Genomic DNA, 25,642 nt, shown 5'->3' on the forward strand with positions numbered 1-25,642 from the left:
AGAAATGGCGGCCATGACGGCTGGAGACTCACATTCCTGAATGTCACATTCCTCCTCCACAATACCCACCATAAAAGCAGAGCCGCTTACCCAGTGGCGTAACGTGCCAACACCGGGCCCTTAACCCTCTGGGGACCACAAACGCGCCTGCGCGTTTTGCTCGTTTTTTTTTTTTAGCAATCAAAATAAACACTAAATGCTCTGTTAATTTTGATCTTTCATTTTCGTGTAATACATCAATCGATCCTGTTCAGTTTCTATTTTTTTTCTGTATACTCACAATAAAAATAAAGTGTTTTGCTTTTTGACAAATAAAGAAAAATTAACATGATGCGATTTCTGCCTTCTCTCTGTCAGTAAACTCCCATTTGAAACGCGTTCGAAAATGATCTATAACTCCGCAAAAATTCAGTCAAACAGGCAAACAGACCCACGGGCATAAAGCTTGAGATCGCATCTTTTAAATTAAGTCATTTATATAAAAAACAAATATTCTCAGCTTCTGTAATCTGTATAAAAAGAGAGCGACTCCTGTCGAGCTCATTAGGAGCTCATTCACAGTAATGTGACCACTCCCCGGAGAGCGCGTGCTATTCAAACGCAAATTCTGAGAACTATTTCAGAGCTGTGAAACGCCCACATCAGCTGTAAACAAAGCGCGTCGCGACTCCTCGCGAGTGAGACATTATAGCCTACCTTATGGAGAAAATATTCCTCAGAACAGTGCTGATGAGGAGCAATATCTCCTGAAATGAGGAGCAGATTCCGCTGAGGAGTGAGGTAGGCTGTTTTCTTTTCTCACGTGTGGAATAACGTTATGGAATAACGTTAGTGTAGGCCTATGTAAACCGCAAAAAGATGAATCGCATTTCTATAATATGACTCGCCTTTCTGTGAGATGAATGAAGGGGACATATTTGTAAAGACTGTTTAGCCTAAATATGAATCGCGCGTCTGTGTGTGAAAGAATAAACTGCTTTGCTATAGCCTACTGAGATGTGGAATATGTTGAAATAAAATGTATTTGTATAAGCAACGTATTAAACTGCAAAAAAAATACTATTTTTGTCAAAAATAAATTCATAGACTAAGATGTTAGATGTTCCAATGTTGGCTATATTCAAACTAATGAATACATATGATAAAATGTAGGCCTATAATCTTTTTTTTTTTTTTTTTTACAAAGAAAGAGTACACTTGAAATATTGTTGAAATTGTAATTATTGTTGTAATTGTAACATTTTGAATAAAATAGCAAAACATATTTACAAGAGAGATGTAAGCGAAATCTTAAATGGTCAATATAAGTCTTCTTCTAAATACATCTTTTGTCCTTGCATTGTGGCTCAGTCAGTTTCACACCTGAGTGAATGGCTCATTATACAGAGTGGGTGGGACATTCATAATCTAAGGTGTAAACTACTCCTCCCCCTCGCATATTGGCTTTCCAAGCAAAACCTGTTTTACACCATTTAAATCAATGTATTTTTTTTTTGTGAACGATAAAGCAAGACTATTTTTACATAATTTTGAAGCTAGAACTCAAAGGGACAACATCAATTGGTCAAAATTCTTGTGGACACATATTTAATATGTGTTTTGTGGTCTTAATTCAGCAACTTTCATTTTAATTTTTTTCAATAACCACGCATAAACATTATTCTCTTAAAAATACAAACATCTACATACACGTTGCTCGCATATTATGGTAGCCCTGTTTGTGCTATATAGAGTGAATTTACACCTTTGCCATTAACATGTTTATAAATAACTGAAAAAAGCACAAATGTCAAGGCATGTCAGAACATCTCAAGGACCCCAAAAACAGCTTGGTCCCCAGAGGGTTAAGCAGGATTATCAAGGCGGGCCCCCCTACTACAACACGTGATGACGCTACACGCACCAAAAAAAAAAAAAAAAAAAAACTGCTGGTGACAGCGCACCATAATAACACATTGTTACTGTTACTGTCACTGCTATATACACATAGGCCTAGGTCCAAATACATTAAAAAAGATGCTCGCTTACATTATATCTGCATTTTCCAGGCTTTCCTCTGTGCGAAGTTGTCGATCATATCCTTAAGATCCAGAGAGCGCGCACGGGCATTCTTAATTGACAGTATGGCTAGCATTAACCACGGAGCTGCTACTACCAATGGTCGCTTCAGGTGCTTTACTCGCTTCACTCCCTTGCTCCATCTCAATCTCGATCTCCCCCTGTGTCATCAGTTTGGATTGTAACTGGTTGCTGAGTCCGTAGCAAAAAAAAGTCAATCAAAGCAAAGTCCGGGAGGTCAGTGATGTTAGCAATGTTCAAAAAGTCTCAGATGAGTCCCTTGGCGTAGTTGGTCAAGGGTGACAGCTGGATCCATCCGTGGTCTGGTGTTCTTTAATGCAGATTGTTTCAGAAACAAGGAAGAGGAGGATCCAAGTGCAGTATAGCAGTTTATTAACAAAATAAAACAAAAACATCCAAGCAACAGGGGGCAGGCAAAAACCAGACTAAATCCAAACAAGGGGTAAAACTAGGGATGGGTAGTTTAACACCCAGTGTCGACACACGCCTCAAGTTTTTGACACACTAGTGCATTGAAACAGTGTTCTGGAGCATTGCTTGAAATGAGGCTGTCACGTGACCTGTGGAAATGAAGCTTCGTACCTCACTGACACGTCACGCCAGGCTCAAAAACAAAGCGCGTCGATTGTGCTGTCCCATACACGCTATCCATTTAGTGCAATATTATAATTATATTGTTCATGCCTATATGCTAAAGGCATGTAGCTTTTTTTTTAACATGGTGTATTGTTCAATTCAATTCACATTTATTTGTATAGCGCTTTTCACAATACACATAATTTCAAAGCAGCTTTATAGAAAATGCATGAGTCCACATTACAATTGTTGTTTATTATTATTGAACAAAAATATGTAATTGCATTTGTATTTGTGGATCATTCATTGTTAATCCACATTGTTAAAACACACAAAAAATGGTGCAATGAAAAATCACATAGGCTTAATTTATTGCTGTATTAAACATTCAATTTAGAAGGTGAAAAGCGAGTAAAAATGAAGAATAGAAAGTTTTTAATGTCATTGTATTGTGCAAAATACAATGAAATTAGGAAACTCTATCGCTACACATGCACGCACACACACACACACACACACACACACACACACATACCTTACAATGACATTAAAAACTTTCTTGCCAAATGGGTGGAACAGCAGCGAGTCAAAGCCAACAACAAGCAGGCCTACCCGCCCCAGTCCACAACCTTTGTGAGCGAAGGAGACAAGGCTCATAAGACCGGCATGGGGGCCAAGAACCCACCCTCTACCTTGCAGCGAGCCTCTGATTGGGAGTTGAGAGTGGACCTGAAGAAGAAACTTGTCTTCGCTCAGGATGTGGCAGTGACATCCCTCCGACCAGACATGGTCCTGCTATCCAGGAGCACGAAATCCATCATAATTGCTGAACTCACGGTGCCCTGGGAAGAGAGGCTAACCACGTCACACCAATTGAAAAAAGCCAAGTACCAAGACCTGGTCGACGAAGCCACTTTAAAGGGGTGGCATGCAACCAGCTACCCCATTGAAGTCGGGTGCCGCGGGTTCCCAGCAAAATCGGTGCGCTACTTCCTCCAGAAGATGGGCCTGGAGCCAAAACAGCTGAAGAAAGCCACCAGAGACATAGCTGCAACAGCCGAGTCCAGCTCAAGATGGCTGTGGCTGAAGAGAGCCCACAGTTGGAATCCTTCTACAGGTGAAGGCTAGGCAGTCTTCATGGCCCCACTCAGGCAAGGTGTTCAGGTTAAGGGGCGAAACACCTGAGACCCTGAGATCCCTGCTGATGATGTGGAAGGGTTCCAACAATGTGGATGCTCCAAGGAATACCATCTTGGAAGAAGATCTGCATCACCATAGTTAGTGTAGTTCCTACAGTGGCAGAAGCAGCTTGTGGCAAAGCATCTTTGATGTTTATTTCACCACATCCCAATAAACAAAACATCTGAATGACACAGTTGGTTTAGGAATTTTTATTTACCACCGATGGCAAAGTAGAGCACTGTGTCAAAAGCTTCGAAGCACCAACGGAGTTTGCTGTAAAAGCCTCACTGCTTCAGAAGCATTCGTTCGGCACATCCCTAGGTAAAACAGAACTGAAACCAACTCACACAATACATCCACTAAGGACAACACCAGACAAAGAACTTGAGAAACACGGGTATATATACACAAAAGAGGAGATTGGCAAACAAAACACACCTGGGAACAATCAGGAACTAAACAACAGGAAAAACTACAAAGGACTACAAAACATGGCACAGAACAGGAAATAACATAAAAGTCCACACAAGACAAGGGGAACACCAGGCAAGAATCATGACATAAATATATATCATTAATATTTTTTCACAGAATCTATTAACAACAGAACAAACAATAATAAAGAGATGAAACAGTCTCATTGCCATTTGTGCTACTCATTGCCATTTCCTGAGGAAATAGTTGTTTGCATGTAATGGATTATTTTTTTTTTTTTTTTTTCAGAAGATGACTACTTTACACCAGCCAACTTTCAGTTCTGTTGCCATGTTTGGGCATAAATCCCCAATTCAAGAAAAAACTACTACGTTGGTAAACAACAGTGGCATTATACAACAGAGATTCTACACATAACAATATGACAGTAACATATCATGCACTCTATGTTGAACAAAAACAAGAAAACAAGAAATTAAAATCAAACTTTTCAGACACAATATGATCAGATAGTTGGTTTTATTTTTGCTTCTTAATCAATGAAAATAGTTACACTGTTGTGTGATTCAGCGAACCTTCCAGTGCCGTTTTAAATATATCTTGTCCAGTCAGCACTGCTTGTTTCTAGCTAGCTTCAGGAACTCAGACAGACTCAGACTTACTTTTAGTTATTTTAGCCTCATGCTAACAGCACATAATCGCTCTGAATTCAGGACACACACAAACTTATGTCACATTCTTTTTTTTTAAATATCAACCTGCAGAACTCATTTACTGATTTGCTATATTATTTATCTATAGGCAAATCGTTAAAATTATACGTACTGCTGTTTTAAAATTTTTCAGTTACGCCCAAATACATAGTAAGGTCAGTTCTAAGAAATATACACACACACACACACACACACACACACGCACACACACACACACACACACACAGAGGAAACACACACATCCTGTATATATAAACTTGCTTTACTTCATTTATTTGCCTCTTTGCAGAAACCTTTCTCTATTAGTTCACCATTTATTCAAGTTAAAATAACAACATTGGTAAAGTTTGTCAAGATATATCTACAATTTCGGCCCGCACCAATAGTGCTGAAAATGTGTGATATTGGAAAACATCTGACAACTTTCTGAGAATATTTTTTTTCTTTCACACCCAGCCCTCCCATATAAAGGAGGTGAAGAAGGAAACAAATAACGTACTTCAATCTTCCATCAAGGACACTTTACATGGGGTAAATATAACAGATATTACTCTTTCAGCTTTCATTTATGTTTACTTATATTCATTTAGTATTCATTTTATCCAAAGCGGAGTACAACAAAGAGACCATTAATCAAAGATTACAAAGTGCACGCATTTTACAGCAGAGGAAAGGGTAAGAAAATGGCTGATTTAAAAAACTTTTTGAAGTAGCTTTTTGTTAACCATTTGTTAGATAACATTGTATATTGATTTTACTACATTGTAAAGCAACATTACATGTACCATAAGTGTACAATAATTAGCATATTTTAGTTTTTGATGCTTAGCTAAGTTTGCTTGCATTTGGCTTGACTGTTATTTTAATCAGACTAAAACAACACCAGGAAGGCTTACAAAAACTGGGGCCATATTCTCAAAATATCCTAAAGCTAAAAGTAGCTCCTACTGTAGCTTGCATATTTAGGAGAAACTCCTTAAAAATAATGGGCGTGTCAGACCTAATTTTACCCAGCTAACAGACTTTTGTTATAAGAACGTTCTCCAAATATTCAGTGTTGGTTCTGGGAATGTGAAAAATGTCCAGTTTTCTTGACGTTAGAGGAACATGTTTTAAATGGTATAATGTTCCTGAAACGTTCTTTCAAATTAATTTTGATTTAAAATTCAACATTATAGGAACGTTGATTTCTAACATTCCAAGAACATAAAAATATCCAGTTTCCTTAATGTTACTAGAATGTTATTTAAAGGTTAGTGTGATGTTCCTGAAACATTCTTTCAATCATCTTTCGAAAGAGTAATAAGAACACAAACTACAACTTTATTCAGACACAGCCTTAGATGAACTAAAGATAAAAGACATCAACTCTCTGAAGATCTGATTAAACAACTCCACAAACAGCATTACCAGCTTCACTTATTACTTACCAGACTGACTTTATTTCTGTCACGTCTACAGAAGTTCTTATTGAGAATTAACAGAGATTTAGATGTTGATGTCTTATTGAAAATGTTTAGTTTGAGGTCACCATCATGGTGATCAGTGTTCACTGCTTTTGGGCTCTTGACCCTTGACTATCATTAGGTTTGTGCTTTATCGGCAATTTCAGGTGTTCATGGAGAACATTTCTGCTTTGATAAAGCAGATCAACTTGTCTGCTTTAATAACAGACAAAGGACTGATGATTCAGTAGGGTGGATGGTTATTTTAAAAGAACTGCAATACTTGGAACAATACAGATTTGGAGAACTTTATATTGTTGCCTTGGACAGAAATTGACCACAAAGGATTAAGGTCTTATAACTCATTTTTAACTAGTTCATACTAATTTACATGCGTGTTTAGTTATATTTAGTTTATTCTGTTCCTTCAGGCATCAACAACTTTTTTCTTGTGTGCTACAATAAGCTCTTCAACTGTAATATAATATGCAGGTAAATTAGTTTAATTTCTTGTAACAATTCTTATGACAATCTTTCTTCTGTGGAACACAAAAGAAAATATATATATTTTTAAATCTTAAAATGTTTGGAAGTCAATTGAGTCTAATGTTGTTTGGACATTCTTAAAAATATCCTCTTTTATTATTGCAGGTTTGCATATAGTGTTGTTGATATAACTGGTAATTTATTTAATTATTCAAAATCCATTTGCAAATGAAAATGTCTCAAAGGTCTCTTTGCTGCTGTACGACTGTAAAACATGGGCAAAGAATAAAACAACAACAACAACGACCAACCATGTGAGAGTTGTTCATCACTTTTACAGTTGTCAAATGTCAGCTTGAACTCTTTCTCATTTGTTCAATCTATTTGGGTCCATTGAAAGTAAACGGGTTAAGTAGTGTTTCAAATGTCATTGTCTGTATTTGAGTAAATGTTATATTTTTTATTAAACACTACACTCTGCCAATTCAGGTGATGTGCAATATATAATTAACATATTCACACAACAACTGTTACTGTAAAAACAGGTTTTTGTTATGGTAATATTTTTTCAAAGAAAATATTCTGTCACGTTCGGAGTTTGGTTGGTGGTCATGTATGACATCAATTCCTACCTAATTTCTAGTTAACCTGATTAACAATGATACTTTGATTTGATGCAATGCCATGATTAATGTTTTTTTTGTTTTGTTTTTTTTTACCAGAAAGGTTTCTGTTTCCATTATGGAAGCCTCAAGACATTTGGAGGTTAGTATCAGATGAAAGGTCAACATATACATATATATATATATATATATATATATATATATATATATATATATATATATACATACACACACACACACACACACACATATATATATATATATATATGTTTATGTTTATTATATTGGCATTTCACAACATGCCATGTCTTTGTTGCAGAATGTGCATTAGTTTGTACACCAATCCATGAATAACTATAACCAATCACCTGTATCAAATTTAGGATTGTGAATATAAAATTTATTGAGCCAGTAACCAGTTCTGACTCTGAATGAGATTCACATTTTTACTTGTCCTGCTAAAATGTTCATTGGTCTCACCACCAAAAAAAAAAACTGTTTATAATGTGTTCACTTTACTATTTCCCCGCCATTGATTACATTTTCCAACTTTCCTTGTTTTCACTGTTATACGGAGGGGGGTGCTATGACACATCTTCTGAAAGAGTACTGAATCTCCTGATCAAAACACATGTGAAGAAGATGCAGAAACAAGCGATATCATATGCATATTTAAAAAACGCCATCACCAACATTAAACAGCATATAAATCAAAGCTGCCTAATGTTACTGAATCAGTCATTGAATGGTCGTTTGAGTGTAAACAAAACAAGCCAATGGACATTGGTGAAGTGGGTATGTAAGGAAGAGTGCTGCACTCGTTCATTTAAGCTTTTGCTTAATTGCTGAGCATTTGGTCGAATCTGCTCTGCAATAATCTGTACAAGTGTTCTACAAAACCAGAAGAAGCTCTCCAGAGAGTGTTGGTGTGACAGCGCGTCAACGGTGGTCACCACTTAAAGAGCATTTCCTATGGTTTCATTGCCATCTAAAAGAGTATTTTTCACACCGCTGCTTTCAACAGTATTGCTCGCTGTGCAGCGACCATTTCCATGTGAGCTTCAGCACTAAAATAGCACGGGTGTGACGATGCGTCTTTTTAAAGATGTCATTCCACCTGTGTGTTTCTAGATGCGGTCGTTTCCTGTCTTTGTCTGACAGTCATGATCGCTGCCTTACGTGTCTGGGCCGAAAGCACGATGAGGTGGCGTTTATGAATGAGTCATGCGGGAAGATGACATCTCGATGCTGCGGTCGAGACTCTGCTATGCCCCGATCTAGTTCCTCTGCCCGGCAGAGGGCTACTTTGGTAAATACACAGGGTGAAATGAGGATCACAGTGGGGGCCCCACCGCAGAGCGGCTTTCAACTCCTCACCAGCAGGCGGTTGGTGTTCGGTTCGAGGATGCAAGGCATCTGCTTCCCACCCCGTCTCGCTGGCTCATTCAGACTATCAGACTCGGCTATGCGATTTGGTTCGCCCGGTGTCCCCCAAAAGTTCAGCAGGATCCGGTTCACCTCAGTGGCGGACAAGGATGCTCCTGTTCTGCATGTGGAGATGGCAGTCCTACTGACGAAGGACGCGATAGAGCCAGTCGCTCCAGCCGATATGAAGATGGGGTTTTACAGCCTGTACATTATTTTCCCCTATAAAGGCGGTGGGTTATGGCCAATCTTGGATCTTCGTGTCTTGAATCAGGCCCTACACAAGCTCCCTTTCAAGATGTTAATGCAGAGACGCATCTTCAAATGCATTCGTCCCCAAGATTGGTTTGCAGCAATTGACCTGAAGGATGTGTGCTTTCATGTCTCGATTCACTCTCGACACAGACCATTCCTACTCTTTGCTTTCAAGGGTCAGGCACATCTGTACGAGGTCCTCCCCTTTGTGCTGTCCCTGTTGTCTCGCGTCTTCATGAAGGTCGCGGAGGCCCTTGCCTCTCTGAGGGAGCACGGGATTCGCATTCTCAACTACCTCTACGACTGGCTAATCCTGACCCACTCACAAGAGCGGTTGTGCAAACACAGGGACTTGGTGCTCATGCACCTCAGCCATCTGGGGCTTCGGGTCAACTGGGAAAAGAGCAAGCTCTCCCCTGTGCCGATAATCTCTTTTCTCGGAGCTGGACTCGGTCAACATGACAGCATGTCTCACAAACGAGCATGCTAAGTCGGTGCTGAACTACCTGAACACATTCAAGGGCAGAACGGTGGTTCCACTGAAACTATTTCAGAGGCTCCTGGGGCATATGGCATCCGCAGCAGCAGTCACGCCGCTCAGGTTGCTGCATATGAGAGCACTTCAGCACTGGCTTTACAGCTGAGTCCTGAGATGGGCATGGCAACGCGGAACACACACCGGGTGGCAATCACACCAACCTGTCGCCAGACCTTCAGCCCATGGTCAGACCTTGCTTTTCTATGGGCAGGCATGTTGTTGTCTCAATAGATGCTGGTCTCCGGCTCCTGGACAGGACCCAGACTAAATTGGTATATCAATTGCCTCGAGTTGCTGGCAGTACGGCTTTCTCTGCGCTACTTCGCGTACATCAACAATCCAGGTGGTCTACGCTCCCGTCGCATGTTGCAACTAGCCTGCCATCTCCTCCTTTGGAGTCAGAAGCATCTGAGGTCGCTTTGTGCCATTCACATTCTGGGAGAACTCAATCATGCAGACGATGAGCTCTCACGACAGTCCACGCTCCCGGAGACTCCATCCCCAGATGTTCCAGCTGATTTAAAGGTAGACCTGTTTGCCTCTCCGGACACATCCCAATTCCAGTTATTTGACTGCCTGATCGAGGGGATCCTCGACACGGATGCGCTGACACACAGCTGGCCTCGGAACCTACGCAATTATGCGTTTCCCCCAGTGAGCCTACTCGCACAGACACTGTGCAAGGTCAGGGAGGACGAGGAGAAGGTCTTGTTAGTTGCGCTATACTGGCCCAACCGCACCTGGTTCCCAGAACTGATGCTCCTCGTGACAGCCCCTCTCTCAAGACAGAGCTCCTGACTGTGCTCTCTTTTAATAAGAGGGTAGGGGACCTACAGGCATTTTTTAGTCTACGAATTGTGCCTAGAATTTGGGCCAACCAACTCTCATGTAATCCTGAGACCCTGGCCTGGATATATGCCCAAGGTTCCCACCACTCCTTTCAGGTATCAGGTGGTGAACCTGCAAGCGCTGCCCCTGGAGGAGGCAGACCCAGCCCTTGCTCTACTCTGTCCTGTTCGCACTTTGTCCTTGTACGTGGAGCGCACACAGAGCTTCAAGGACCTCAGATAAGCAGAGGTTGGTCCACTGGTTAGTGGATGCCATAGTCTTGGTGTATCAGGCTCAAGACCAGTCATGCCACCCCCCTGGGGGTGAGGGCTCACTACACTCGGAGCATTGTGTCTTCCTGGGCGTTGGTGCATGGCGCCTCGCTGACAGACATTTGTAGAGCAGCGCTCTGGGCGACACCCAACACGTTTGCAAGGTTTTACAATCTTCGTGTAGGGCCTGTGTCCTCCAGTGTACTGGCTACAATTAGCTAGTAAGTAGGGGGACCCACTCAGTGTCTCGCTTGTTGCGCCACTCCCCTCCTAGGATGGACTACTATAGCATTTATCTGCTCCACAGGTGAGACGCGGTGGAGGCATCTGGTGCTAGGTCTAGCACTTGTGTGTATGCCTAGAAGGTCAGCCCCTGTGCTAGACTAGGTGTTCATGTGTTGTGACCCTACGGGGGATCCCACATGTATTCTTCCACAATACCGCTTCCCTGTCAGCAAGCCCATGTCTTTCCCTTGGTAGAGCCCGCTCTGCCATCTTTGCTCGGTATTGACTTCACCCTAGCTAGGCTAGGTCTACCACAGAGAACATTCCATATGTAGCACTGCCCTTATGGTCAGACCATACGTGTAACTCCACATGTTACCTCCCTGCGGGCAGGATGTGGTCTCCGTAGCGTCTCTCTCTATTTAGAATAGGCATGCTTTCTCAGTGTTTTCCAAATAGTCTCACTGCGTGGGTAAGACGAAACAGCAGTGATCGCCTCTCTCTGCATTAAAGCCCTGTCCTTTCTCTGCCCCAACAGGTGCAGGGGGATTAGGCGGCTTACGTGGGGTGCTGGAAGGGGCAGCATTTGTGGCGTTTTGGTAGGGATCCCAATTCGGAAGTTCACTTCTAACGTAACGTAGAACGTGACTGACAGGGAATGTCTAGGTTACTAATGTAACCCCCGTTCCCTGAAGGAGGGAACAGAGACCTTATGTCTCATCACCACAATTGCTTAACCACCGCTGAACGTCTCGGCTCCAAAGCCCAAAACTTAAATGAGCAAGCGCAGCATGTTTTCTTATATACCCGCATTGCAGGACATGATTCGCGATGCAAATCTTGCTCGCCAATGTCCATTGGCTTGTTTTGTTTACACTCGAAGGTGTTACATTAGTAACTTAAGACGGTTTTATGAATAGCTCATTGAATCATTAACTCACCCGAATCATTCAAAAACACAGAAACATTGGCGAAATAGAGCAAAAACTTTGTTGTGTCTAAAATGTAATTTAATTTTTACTTTTTATTTATTAAACTGTTGTATGAAATCAGTCACATTTGCAATCATGCTGATATTCAGAAAAACAGCACTCTTCCACGTCATGTTGCGAAATTAATGTTAAATATAAAAAGCAAGAATTTTTTTTGACCCCATATCTTGAAACTCTGACTGGAGCACAGTGTATATTTTAAAACATGTAATTCATTTATAATGTTAAAATCATATTATAAAGATTTGAATGATGCCCAACCGAGTGCAGATGCTGCCATGTTGATGAATGGAATTAATCATTGCATTCATCATCATAAATATATTATGATACTGAAAAATTATGTTTGAGCTGTTAATTTTTAATGATTCTTTTCAGTCTCTCTCTTCTGATAAAGTGCAGCACAAACAACTACATTACTGCACAGGGAAAAGACTCTCTTGTAATATTCAAATGAATGTTTTATATAGTGCAGCACATACTGTAATGATAGCTGGGTTTATGGAGTAGTGGCAACCCTGCCTAGTATATGTTTGCGCATGTGCAGAGGGTGGGGAGTTGAGATTGGCATAGTGTGTGTGTGTGTGTGGCAGCACACCATTGTGAAAGAGCCTATTAAAGATAAAACTTACTCTTCAATTGATCTGGAGTCTGGGTAATTGATAAAGGAACATCCCGACTAAAACATGGTGTCAGAAGTGGTTTCAGAAGTGAAAGTTTGTGGATTACATATACACGTGTGACGAGAAAACAGAGGAGATGGAAGGATTACAGCCGCCTCCGAAGCGTCAATTGTCCGGTAATGTTGCAGAAAATTGGAGACGATTTAAGCAACGATTTCTTCTATATCTATCTGCGATTGATGGAGATCGTAAGTCCGAGAAAATGAAAGCGTCATTATTTCTTCATGTGGTTGGTGATGAAGCTTTGGAAGTATATAATAATTTCACTTTTGAAGAAGGAGAGATTTTGAAGTTGCAGCCGATAATGGATCAATTTGAAGCGTTTTGCATACCCAAGAGAAATGTTACTTATGAAAGGCATCGATTTTTCACGTGCATGCAGAAAAGCGGAGAAACAATTGATCAGTATGTTACGGAGCTCAAACATAGGAGTAAAACTTGTGAGTTTGGAGAGTTAACAGATTCATTGATCAAAGATAGAATTGTGTGCGGAATACCTGACAATGGATTGAGGGAAAGGTTACTTCGAGAACAGAATTTGGACTTGGAGAAAGCGCTTTCACTTTGTAGAGAGGCAGAGACTGTAAAGACGCAAGCGAAAGAATTGTTAAATGAGACCTGTGCTGTGGATGTTGTAAAGAAGTATCAGACACCCAGTGTAAGTGCAAAACAAGCGACGCAGCAGGAACGAAGCAGGATGGTAATTGATAAGCCTCAAAGAATGTGCGATCGTTGTGGGATGCAACATCCATTGAGACAATGTCCAGCTTATGGGAAAAATTGCAACAATTGTGGTAAAATTAATCACTATGCACGTTGTTGTAAAAGTAAACGAACATCAAGCCAAGTAAATGCCATTACTGAGTGTGAATTGGAAGAATTCTATGTGGATGTAGTAGCAGAAGGTGGAGGTGAACAGAAAGAGTGGACCGTACAACTGCAAATAAACAATAGTATAGTAGCGTTTAAGCTTGACACTGGAGCTCAAGTTAATATCATTTCTGAAACTGAATTCAACAAACTAAAGCCTCGACCAAAGTTGCATGCTGCTAAATTGAAAGTAACTGGATACTCTGGAGCGGACATACCAGTGAAAGGAAAATGTGTTGCAAAAATGCGATATAAGGATTTTCTTATATCGCATAGATTTTCAAGCTATTTTGGGCTTGTCTGCTTGTGAGAGGCTATATCTGGTGAAGAGAGTGCTGGTGGTAGAAGAATCAAAAGAGTCTGAACCCGAGTATGACTCAATCCTAACAGAGTATGGGGATGTGTTTAAAGGCTTAGGCTGTCTGTCAGAGGAGCACACAATCCAAATTGATGAAACTGTACCTCCAGTTATACATCCATGTCGAAAGGTACCGTTTGCACTTCAAAGACAATTAAAAGAAGAGCTGGATAGAATGGAGAGTTTAGGAGTGATACAAAAAATTGATCAGCCCACAGAATGGGTTAGTTCATTGGTGATTGTGGACAAGAAGAATGGAAAACTTCGAGTTTGTCTTGATCCTAGAGATTTGAACAGAGCAATTAAGAGAGAACATTTCAAGCTTCCTACACATGAAGAGATTATGTCCCAGTTTGCAAATGCCAAGTATTTTAGCAAACTAGATGCGTCATCAGGATTTTGGCAGTTAAAATTGGATGTTGCCAGCTCAAAACTTTGCACGTTTAATACACCATATGGAAGATATTGTTTCTTAAGGCTTCCTTTTGGAATTGCTTCGGCTCCTGAGGTGTATCATAAAACAGTGCACATGATTTATGAACACATGGAAGGTGTTGATACATCGATGGATGATATAATTGTCTGGGGAGCTTCGAAAGAAGAACATGATGCAAGGTTAAGAAGGGTTCTGGAAGCAATTAGGCATGCAAATTTGAAATTGAACAGAGAAAAGTGCCAATTGGGGGTGACTGAGTTAACGTTCTTGGGTGACATCATTAGTAGTGCTGGAGTGCGACCAGATCCCATGAAGATTTCCGCTATCGAACATATGCCAAGACCGAAATGTGTAAAAGATGTTCAGAGATTCATGGGTATGTTGAACTATATGAGTAAATTCATACCTAATCTGTCTGAGAAGATAGCTCCATTAAGATGGCTGACTGAGAAAAAGAATGAATGGGATTGGAACCATGAACAGGAGTCTGCATGGCAACATTTGAAAGTGATCTTAACTAAAGAGCCAATTTTGAAATTTTATGATCCCAAACGTTCTATTAAGATTTCAGCTGATGCTTCACAGGCAGGATTGGGAGCAGTATTGCTTCAGGATTATGATGGAACCTGGCAGCCAGTTGCATATGCCTCACGTTCAATGACTGATGCGGAGTGTAGGTACGCTCAAATTGAAAAAGAGTTGCTCAGTATTACTTTTGCTTATGAGAGATTTCATCAGTTTGTGGCAGGACAGTCTGTGGATGTTGAAACCGACCATAAACCATTGATTGCATTGTTCAAAAAATCCCTTAATGATTGTCCATTGAGAATCCAAAGAATGATGATCAGTTTGCAACGTTATGCATTAACTGTGTTTTATACACCAGGTAAATTAATGTTTGTGGCAGACACCTTGTCCAGAGCTGTAGACCCAACTACATCCTCGAGTGGAAAGTTGACTGAGGACATTCAAGCATATGTGAACATGATCGTGGAAGCTTTACCTGTTGCTGATTCCAAAATGAAATTGATCAACAAAGAGACAGAACAAGATCAAACACTCACTCAGGTGAAACATTATGTCATGAATGGTTGGCCAGAAGTGAAGCAAAATTGTGTTGTAGAAGTTCATGAATTTTGGAACTGCAAGTCTGAATTGTCTGTTTTTGATGGAATTCTGTATAAAGGAAATAAGGTAGTGATTCCGAAAAATCTGAGACATGAGATGTTGCACAAAATCCATGAAGGCCATTTGGGAATTGAGAAGTGTAAAAAAAGAGCTTGTGAAGTCATGTATTGGCCTGGAATCAATCAGGACATCACAACTGCAGTGTCCAAATGTCAGACATGTGCCAGATATCAATTCAATAATCCAAGAGAGCCACTAAAGTCGCATCCGGTACCTGAAGGACCATACCAAATGTTCACATGTCATGGGAAAAATTACCTCTTGGTTACGGATTATTATTCATTTTATCCAGAAGTGTGTGCGTTAAACACAACTACGGCAGAAAATGTGATTTCATGCCTGAAATCAATCTTTGCTCGACACGGAGTACTACCAACTGAAGTTTTTACAGATAATGGCCCTCAATTTGTTAATGCTAGTTTCCAGAGTTTTTCAAAAGACTGGGACTTCAGACATACAACATCGAGCCCATATTTTCCCCAGTCTAATGGACTTGTGGAGAAATCAGTTGGAGTTGTGAAAAGGTTGATGCAAAAGGCAAGAGATGGTGGAAGTAGTTTTTACATGGGACTGCTTGCTTATCGTAGTACTCCTCTTGAGGGTGGAAACTCCCCGGCATATCTTTTGATGGGACGACGTCTTCGTTCTAATTTACCTATGTCTGAGGATCTTCTCGTGACAGAAGGCAGTGAGAAAGTTAAAGAATTCAAAGAACAACAAAAGGCTAAGCAAAAGACCTATTATGATCAAGAAACTCATCATTTGCCTGAACTTCGTGCTGGTGAGGAGGTCAGATTTAAAGATAAAACTAATACCTGGAATCAGAAAGGCATTGTACTTGAACAAGTTCAACCAAGGTCCTATAATGTTGAAACTACAAGTGGTGTTGTTTTAAGGAGGAGTCGTCAACATCTGTTGAAAGATTTGTCAGCTGAATTAGAACAACTTGAAAAGACTGAGATACCGTTGAGAAGATCTGTTCGTGAACGGAAATGCCCTGATAGACTTATTGAAACATGCTGAAAGACTGTGGTGTAATTGGATATTTCAAATCATGTTTGTATTTTTGTATTTTGCTTAGAAGTTTAAATGTTTATCTTTAATGGAAGGTTGCAATTAATGTTTATTAGTAATGTCAAAAAAAAAGAAAAAAAAAGAAAAGGAAGATGTAATGATAGCTGGTTTTATGGAGTAGTGGCAACCCTGCCTAGTATATGTTTGCGCATGTGCAGAGGGTGGGGAGTTGAGATTGGCATAGTGTGTGTGGCAGCACACCATTGTGAAAGAGCCTATTAAAGATAAAACTTACTCTTCAATTGATCTGAAGTCTGGGTAATTGATAAAGGAACATCCCGACTAAAACACATACAATATTACTTATGGTTCTACTGTATTGAAGTGTGTGTACAGTAAACCGTTAAAACAAGTTGGGAAGTAGTTATACCATGTGTGAGCAAAGTCAGTAGGTTTTAGTCCAATGCAATAACATTACCTAACATTTTTGGGGAAATGGTTGTTTTACAATATGCCTGTTTGCTAATGTTGATTTTCTTTCAGAATAATGAGATGGCTGTTTCATCTGAACTTCCAGTGGACATCAATGACTGGAATAAAGACCATGTGAGACAATGGATGCTTGATATAAAAGTGGACAAAGAAGATGCAGAGATTTTGTACAACCAGAGAATTAATGGAACTGGTCTTCTCCTCTTGGAGGAAGCTGATCTCTCTTGCATGCAAAGCCTATCACTGAATGCTAAAAAAATAATTATTCACAACATAAGTCTTTTGAAACAAAAGACTCAGCAGCAGAATGATGTGACGACTCAGTCTTATAGCTTGAAGCCTTACCCTTTCAACAGATTTAATGCTGCTCATAGGTATAGAGAAAACAGCAATCTAGATGTAACTGAAACGGGTCCTATAGACCTCATACAACCATGCCATGAATTCAAAGCATTTATCAACACAACGGAGAAGAATAGAATAAAAAAATACAAATATGAGGTGATTCGATTTGCAGCAGCTTGTATGAACAGCCGTACAAATGGCACTATTCATTTTGGAGTGGCAGACAATCCACATGGACAAATTCTGGGTATCAATGTTCAGAACACAGATGTTTTTGATGTACAACAGTCACATGCAATTGAAAAACATTTCAAATTGGAAAGGTCTGTTAAAATAGCAAAGAGATGTTTTAAACCCCCTCGATTTGTTGAAGTTCTCAAAGCTGACATGACATCTGCAGGAAAACATGTTATTGAGGTAGACATAGAGCCGTCCTCCATAGTCTGTGAAGAATTTCACTTTAACACTTATAATGTTGATAAAAATGAAGACAAGATGCAAGAGCCCAACGGTGCAGAGAGGAAGTCTTTCTTTATAAGAGATGGCAGCAGCAGTAAGAATCTTATTACATCTGCTTCCTCAAAGGAGTATGAGAAATATACTGCAATTGCAAACATGCAACGATTGTCCCAGTTGAGGAAGGACGCTGAAGAAAAGCATCTCTATGTTGTCAAAAAAAGTGTGCAAGGCTCTAAACTGTGTGAGATGATAACAGGAGGGACCCAGTCTTTAGACAAGTCACACTTTGCATGGTACATTTTGGTGGCTAACAAGTCTCATCCTGTTCAGCTGGAAAACCTGGATTTCCTTCATCACATGGATCTAGTGGCTGTTCTGGATTTTGATCCAGAATCTGCTAAGAGTGGCCTGAATAAGCTACTTGAAGAGAGAAAAATGTCCAATGTTCATTTACCAGCTCAGTATAAAGTTACAGGTGCAGTTGAAGACATTTTAAACAAGTTAAAGCTGACCAAAAACACAAGCTGGGTTTTCTGTAATGGAGGCATTAATGAGGAAAACCCCTCTGATGTTGACAACTGGTTGACTGAGAAGGGATCTTCAGTGCGTGATGTTGTTTCTTTCCTGTGCAGAAAAGATGTGGTGCCTCGCAAAAAACTTCTCACCATATTCCTGCTGTTAAGTCAGGTGAGCGACGCCAACGACCCTTTGCTTGAGACATTCGGTATGTTTTTACAGGAGCTCAATGGAGGAAACCAAATCTTATGCATCAGTGACAATGACACAACATACACCTACTGGAAGGATCTCATTAAGGGCCGATATAAAGCTGATATCTCTTCAAGATGCATTTATGAGCTAAGTTTTGCTGAGGTCAATGGCACCATCCTCAGTCTGTGGTCAGAGAATCGCAAATCCAGCCGGTTTCTGCCTTGTGGTGGTGGCAGTAATGTTGTACTATCAAAGAAAACTGAGCAATCCCTAGAAACGCTGAGTGTTCTTTGTGTGAACCAGTGTGAAGGTGGAAATGAGGACAAACAAAAACATGAGGAGACATTTTACAGGGGAGGAAAGGTGTCTTGGTGGAACTTCTTCTTCTCAGAACAGCCCGGATCAATGCCATTCATCAAACGTGACAAGTTCGACTATATAGTCAACACTATTATTCCAGACATATGCAGCCGGAAGAGAGCTTGTGAGTTTTTCAACATCTTTCATCTTCCAGGCTGCGGTGGCACTACGTTAGCCATGCATGTCTTATGGACACTGAAGGATACATTTCGTTGTGCAGTGCTGAAGGACACAACACATGATTATTCTACCGTAGCCGAACAGGTTGTGCAGCTACTAACATATGAGACAAAAGAGCAACCTACACGACTTCCCGTTTTAATCATGATCGATGACTTCCAAGACATCTGCGATGTAAAAAAACTCCAACTTCAAATTGAGGAGGAGTGCTTGAAGCAAAACATTTTTTCAAAGTCTCCACAAGTCATAATTATCAACTGCATGAGAGCTGAATCTCGTGAACAGACTGATGATGCCGTTTTCATTGGAAACCGTTTATCTAAGAAGGAACAGGAACTGTTTGAAGAAAAGCTGAAGGAGTTTAAGAAAACCAACACAAACACTAAAACGTTTTATGGGTTCATGATTCTGAAGAACAATTTTTCCTCTCACTATATTCAGGGTATTGTGAAAAATACCCTGAAGGGCTTCAACTTCCAAGACAAACATTCTCAACTTTTTGCAGTTCTTGTCCTCCTGCATGTCTACTGCAAGAATGCATTGCTGTCTGTCTCTACATGTGAAGAGTTCCTTGGTCTGCAAACAAAAGCAAAGTTTGAAGTCGAAGATGGATTTGAGAAGTTTTCCACTCTTTTAACAAGATGCACAGCCTATTCCAACATTACCTTTGAGGGTGTGAGAATTATACACTCAAGTATAGCTCAACACTGTTTGAAAGAGCTGTCAACTTTGTCATACAAAGTGTCAAAGGCACAAATCACTAACCTTCTGCTCACAACAGACTTGTTTTATGAGTACGCTCTGGGGAAACAAAAATTAATGCAGGATGTTCACAGCATGTTGGTGAGAAGGCAGTATTCAGCTAAGGTTGAAGACACCCTTTTTTCGCCTCTTATCCAGGATATAATGAAAGAGACTCCAGGGATGGAAGAAATTGTTCTACACAATGCAGCAAAGTGCTACAGAAAGGATGCAGTAATATTCCAGCTCCTTGCCAGGTACTACATCAAAAAACAGAATTTTACTGTGGCCATGGACTGGGCAAAGAAAGCCAAAGACCTTTCAAAGGAGAATTCATATATATGTGATACGGTATCACAGGTACTTGTACGTGGGCTCAAGCATGCTGTTCACAAAGACAAAGATGATCCCATCAAGCCGGACAGTCTTGATAGGTATCTTACAATGGCTGAGTCTGCAGCAGAAGCTTGCAAAGAAACACAACAAACTGCAAACAAGGAGGCTGTATTTCGACTGCAAAAACTAAAGGATTATACTACTTACAACACTGCTGGCCATCTTGGTGAACTTCAAACTGCAGCTACAGTTATACAAATACTGCAAAAGACAGCACTGTTTAACTGCCTTGGTCAAGTCCTCTTGGGTAAAATTACCATTGAAGAATTGTCAAGGAAGAGCCCTGAACTCAATCAATATTACCATGTATTGCACAAGCATAAGAAGTGTCTTCTTCAACTAAAACACACAATGAAGAATCATTTTGATTTTCTTGACAATTTTTTTGTAAATTTAGTACCCTTTTTCTCGGAGAAAGACAAACAAAAAGAACTGACAAAGCCCAAGGTTTCCAGGTACTTTCAACAGTACACTGACCTCTTTTGTAAAATAAATTGGAGTGAGCTGGTCAAGAATGAGCACATGAACCGCATGGTTAAAATTGAGCAGACATGTGAATGTCTGGAGAGAAACAAGGGTGATTCCTATACAGGACTTCTAAAATATTTGTATGAGGAAGACTCTGCGTCAACTCTTGAAGAGATCATCCAGCAGTATGATTTCATTCTGAAGTCAAAAAAGGCCAGACTGATGGACTTTATCAACTTTATCTATGCAAATGTAATTCTGGCCAACATCAACCCTGAATCTCAGTACATCATTCCCTACCAAGACCTTCGAGAATTACTCCTTCGAATAATCCATCGCCCCACACCCTTCAGTGAGATTCTGCCATTGCACTACATCACAGTTTTATTGTTCTGGCAAGAGGCTGACCACACATTACCAACTTCACAAATGAAGACATTGTACTCAACCTACCTGAAACCTGTGTCTAATGGAAAGAGAGCAGCTGTCCATTTTTACCTTGGGAAGGATGAAGGTTATGGTGGCCTGATTTCCCACAGGGATATTAACAGCTGGTTAGGATCAGGGCAGAACATCTCAACTCAGTGGGATGATGAAAAAATTTGGAAGCAAGTGAGAAATAGTAATAAACTTCACAGAGTTTCTGGTAAAATTCGCAACAATTTGATCTGGGTTGAAGATATGAATGTTATGGTTGATCCAATGTTCAGAAGCCAGTTAAATAAAGAATATGGCACAAGAGTGACATTCTTCATCGGATTCTCAATGAATGGACCAGTTGCACTTGACATAGACTTTGATTCATAAAGTGCACAAGCCTGATCTAATGGATCTGACTGAAGACATGAGAATCATGAATGACCTTCTAGATTTCCAGTTCAAAACATTACGACAATCAAGTCAAATGAGCTCTTGGACCAAAGCCTGTAGTTGTTCCTAGACATTATTTAGGTTTGTTTTATTATTATATGCAGCGATCAATCTAAGCCAATCTTTTAATCATTAATGTTGCATGTTTTGGGGCTTTGTTTAGCAGAAATGCCTAATTGTGTTTAATGTGAATTCTGTAAAAGCAATGGTGTAATTATGTTATGAGTGATGACTGAGAGTCTGACCAATGCCAGTAATGCACTGACTTCCAGAGAGCACACAAGTACCTCTGTTGTACTTTTATATTTTTATATTATATTGTGTTTGTTTATTTTTCTTTACGTACATTTTACATGCATCTTATTGTATTTTATTCATACATTGATATATTCATATGTACTCATTTATCATAAACTCATTATATTTGATTTACTTTTATTTTACTTCAATTTACACTCTACTCAAAGTTTCTGTTAAACAAAGGCCCGATTTTAATATGAAGGGATTTTCCATATTGTTTTTTACAAGTGTTTTAGATGTATTTTGAATTTATCCTTTGCAATTTGCTGTGTTTTAGGGTTAAAGTAAAATGTCATTGACATAATTTTTTCTACTTATTTACTTATTTTTTCTTACAATGTACACATGTTTCTTGAAAAATCTTGCTTTTGCTGCGTAACCATGTCTTTATTCAAGGTCTTCAAGGCCACAAATCACTGTCAAGAAGTAGAAAATTTCCATTCCCTTTGCTTGTGACCATAACACTTCTTTAATATATTTCTGTTAAGACCACAGGTTATCCAATAAACTTATTTCGTATCACTTCCTTTTCTGGCTCCTGCATCTAGTCATGTCAAGTCTGGATATGTGTATTTCTTTTCAGAATAATTTCTAAGCAGCTTTACAAAAAAATGTGCCTTACAACCAATGTTGGGTAAAAAAGTAATTAAGATTTACTACAAATCCTTTTGTGTGTGTGTGTGTGTGTGTGTGTGTCACAGGAGGTCATATAGACTCTTCACACCCTTTCACTCTGACATAATCACAGAGGGAGGAAGAGATCCAACTAAGTTCAACAGGACAGAAAAACTGGTTTAATGGCCAGACGGATAGATAGATAGATAGATTGATCGAACAACAGATTTCTAAGAAAGGTTTAGTCAAATGTTGCTCATTTCTGGAGAACGCCACACACAAACAACAACAAAGGGGGCAACAGTGCTGATAAGAAGAGGTGCTTTAGAGAACTGGAGCACATGTGGGAGTCAAGCTGTCACATCCGTCTTATCACATTTATTGCAATACAGTACGTAACACAAATGCAATAGCATGACATAAAAGCAAGATGACAACATAAATTATAACCGTAATTAAACTAAACTATACCTGTTGTATCTACATGCAGCATATATTCTCTGGCTCTATAGGCATCTTACAACAGTTCCCACACAAGTGATTTAAAAAGTTATCATGACAGAATATGCTAATCAATGACTTGAAAATAGTTAACTCCACATCAGCTACATAAATTCATCAACTAGCCATTCAGAAATAGTTTCTGAACAGTTTCTGATATGTTAGTGCATGTCTGTCTGAGTTAATTGAAGCTGCAGTGCTAATAACAAGCTTGAAGCTCCGCCCTCTTGTTGAAAGTTGGCAGCAGTTCATTTGCATTTAAAGGGACACAAAAACGGGGTGTTTTTGTGCACCCTCAAAAAGTGACAATTTTAACATGCTATAAAAAATTATCTGTGGGGTATTTTGAGTTAAAACTTAACATTCACACTCTGGGGACATCAGAGACTAATTTTACATCTTGTAAAAAGGGGCATTATACCACCCCTTAGCACATCGTTCTGCACCCGGGATGTGCATAAGCGGTTTGTGCCGCTCTGTTTTGAAGAGTTTCATATTATAATGGTTTTGCGCACTGAAAGATTATTAAGCCTATTTTGTTCTGTCGTATCTATCATATATTTTTGTCCCATTAAAAAGCTATACAATACATTTAAAGTAAACATCTTTTAATCTTATATTATTGTATTGTATGTATGTATGTATCCAACTTTTACTATATTGCTGGATGATAATATAGATTGCATTTTTGTGATGATATAAACAATCACACAGTTGCTACAGTATGTTGTATGTTTTTGGGTGAGGTTGGATATATGTATAATAGTCATGTATAAAAGTCGTTATTAATTAAAATCTATTTGGTGATGTGTAAAAGTGACACTGTGTGTTCAGCTAAATAGGGTTGTCACTCCTATTATATTATTATTATTATACAGTGTTTAATAATATTTTGTACATCAGGGTTGTGCTCCATTTAGAACTGAATTGAAAATGCCTTTTAAATTGCAATTAAGTTCTTGAATCTGAATTGAATTTTTAAAGCTTGTCCCGATAAAGTTGGAAAAAGTGGAAGAAGGCTTATTCAGTCTTCCTGTTTCTCCACCGGTAGTTCCTCCCATCAGACCTGTGGTCTAGCATCAACTCATACGTTATGGTGGTTATGTCATTTGCACATTTAAAGATGATGTTGTGATGTTTTCAACACAGTCGTGTGTAATGGTACAGAAGGGATAATGCAAGTCTGTCTACTTCCCACACTCCCATTTTCCCATACTACACCCTAGAGGGCATTGTGGAGCACCTCCTGGTACACAGGTAAAGGAGGTGGAGGAGGAGGGAGGAACCATGCAAAGAGATGAAGTAAGTTTAGGTGTTGTTCAGGTCAGCACATTTTTGGACTGTTATCATCACCAAAACTCTTTCTGAACAACAACTACAAGAGGGAGCTGGCCTGGTGTCTCTGAGCGAGGTAAGATCACAGTCCCTCTACAGAATCCATAAAGAAGCTTTGAATATGATAGATGTGTGGATCATTGGATTGGATCATTTAGGAAAGGGGTGCTCAATCTGGTTCCCGGAGATCTACCTTCCGGCAAAGTTCAGCTTCAACCCTGATCAAACACAACTGGCCCAGCTAATTAAGATCTTCAGGAGCACTAGATAAATACAGACATGTGTGTTGGAGGAGAGTTGGATCTGAACTCTGCAGGTATTAGATCTCCACAATCAGGATAGATTTAGGATAAAACAGTGTTGTTGGGATATTTAGGGGGATGTGTGGCTGCTAATGCAAATGTCAGAAAGTCCAGTATCCAGTTGCACTAGTTCGCCCTTGATCTTATTTATTTATTTATTTATTGGACAGCTCTAACAACCTGTTTACATTTCTGTAATGTAGGCAGTGAAAGCTAACCCTTAAAATGGCAAGACCATGAGACATCGGAAAATGTATTTATTGCTATTTTCCATCTTATTAGGACACAAATAATACAATTTCATGATTTTTAAAAATTTTCTTTTTAAAACAAGACTTTTATCTTAAGACTTTTTAATATGTGTATCCCCCAGGCAATGTCGCCACTTTGGGGGTATAAATTCATTGAAAAAAGAATGCTTGTTTGGCAACGCGTGCTACAACATTTTAGACACATTTTTAAACCATTTATTCTCTCATAACTTAAACTAAACATTATCTGTAAAATTATGTTTAACAATAATTATAATGCCTATTTATTATTGCCTACTGTATCATATTTAACCAAAAGCCTGTTGTTGTAATCTTTGACATTTACATTAACATGAAAAAAGTATTAAAATAATTTAATATTTTTAACATAAAAAATATGTATGAATAATCAAGTAAACCCAAGTTGCTTAAGTTCAATAAATATTTATCTTGCATTTACTTAAAAATAATTAATTATTTATGAGCAAAAAAGGCTTTACTTGATAATAATAAAAAATAATAATAAAAAAAAAAAAGTAGGAGAGCTATCAATCAGAAGCCAGAATGCATGAAGTCGATTGAGGAAAACAAGTTTTTCAGCAAAGGTTTGGTAGGCTACAGTAGGCTAATATATTCATAAATAGGCATTATAATTATTGCATTGCCAATCAAGCATTCAACATGTCCTGGGGG

General features: G+C 39.3%; 1 protein-coding gene across 3 annotated transcripts; it reads left to right on the forward strand.

The window, feature by feature from the left end:
- The first annotated feature begins 4,565 nt into the window (after positions 1-4,565).
- On the forward strand, positions 4,566-22,491 carry LOC311067836 (sterile alpha motif domain-containing protein 9-like). Of its 3 annotated transcripts, XM_084089984.1 has the most exons (7): positions 4,566-4,647; positions 5,442-5,516; positions 5,594-5,660; positions 6,862-6,922; positions 7,162-7,230; positions 7,639-7,681; positions 17,167-22,491. In XM_084089984.1, exons 1-7 carry the CDS (start codon positions 4,603-4,605, stop codon positions 21,580-21,582), a joined length of 4,776 nt encoding a protein of 1,591 aa, XP_083946110.1. In that variant the 5' UTR covers positions 4,566-4,602; the 3' UTR covers positions 21,583-22,491. The 3 variants fall into 3 exon arrangements, with proteins under 3 accessions (XP_083946110.1, XP_083946112.1, XP_083946111.1); XM_084089986.1 differs by lacking the exons at positions 4,566-4,647; positions 6,862-6,922; positions 7,162-7,230 and having other exon boundaries at positions 5,179-5,516; positions 17,167-22,490; XM_084089985.1 differs by lacking the exons at positions 4,566-4,647; positions 5,594-5,660; positions 6,862-6,922; positions 7,162-7,230 and having other exon boundaries at positions 5,218-5,516; positions 17,167-22,490.
- The last annotated feature ends 3,151 nt before the right edge of the window (positions 22,492-25,642 follow it).

This window comes from Abramis brama (assembly GCF_963993115.1).
Source record: "Abramis brama genome assembly, chromosome: 1".
Classification (NCBI taxonomy): domain Eukaryota; kingdom Metazoa; phylum Chordata; class Actinopteri; order Cypriniformes; family Leuciscidae; genus Abramis; species Abramis brama.

What these genes read in the sequence shown, in the direction of transcription:
- LOC311067836 (XM_084089984.1), top strand. Translation starts at nt 4,603, where the DNA reads ATGTTTGGGCATAAATCCCCAATTCAAGAAAAAACTACTACGTTG. An exon ending in CAACAACAACGACCAACCAT is followed by an intron (nt 7,231 to 7,638) that starts GTGAGAGTTGTT and finishes TTTTTTTACCAG; the next exon opens with AAAGGTTTCTGTTTCCATTA. An exon ending in AAGCCTCAAGACATTTGGAG is followed by an intron (nt 7,682 to 17,166) that starts GTTAGTATCAGA and finishes ATTTTCTTTCAG; the next exon opens with AATAATGAGATGGCTGTTTC.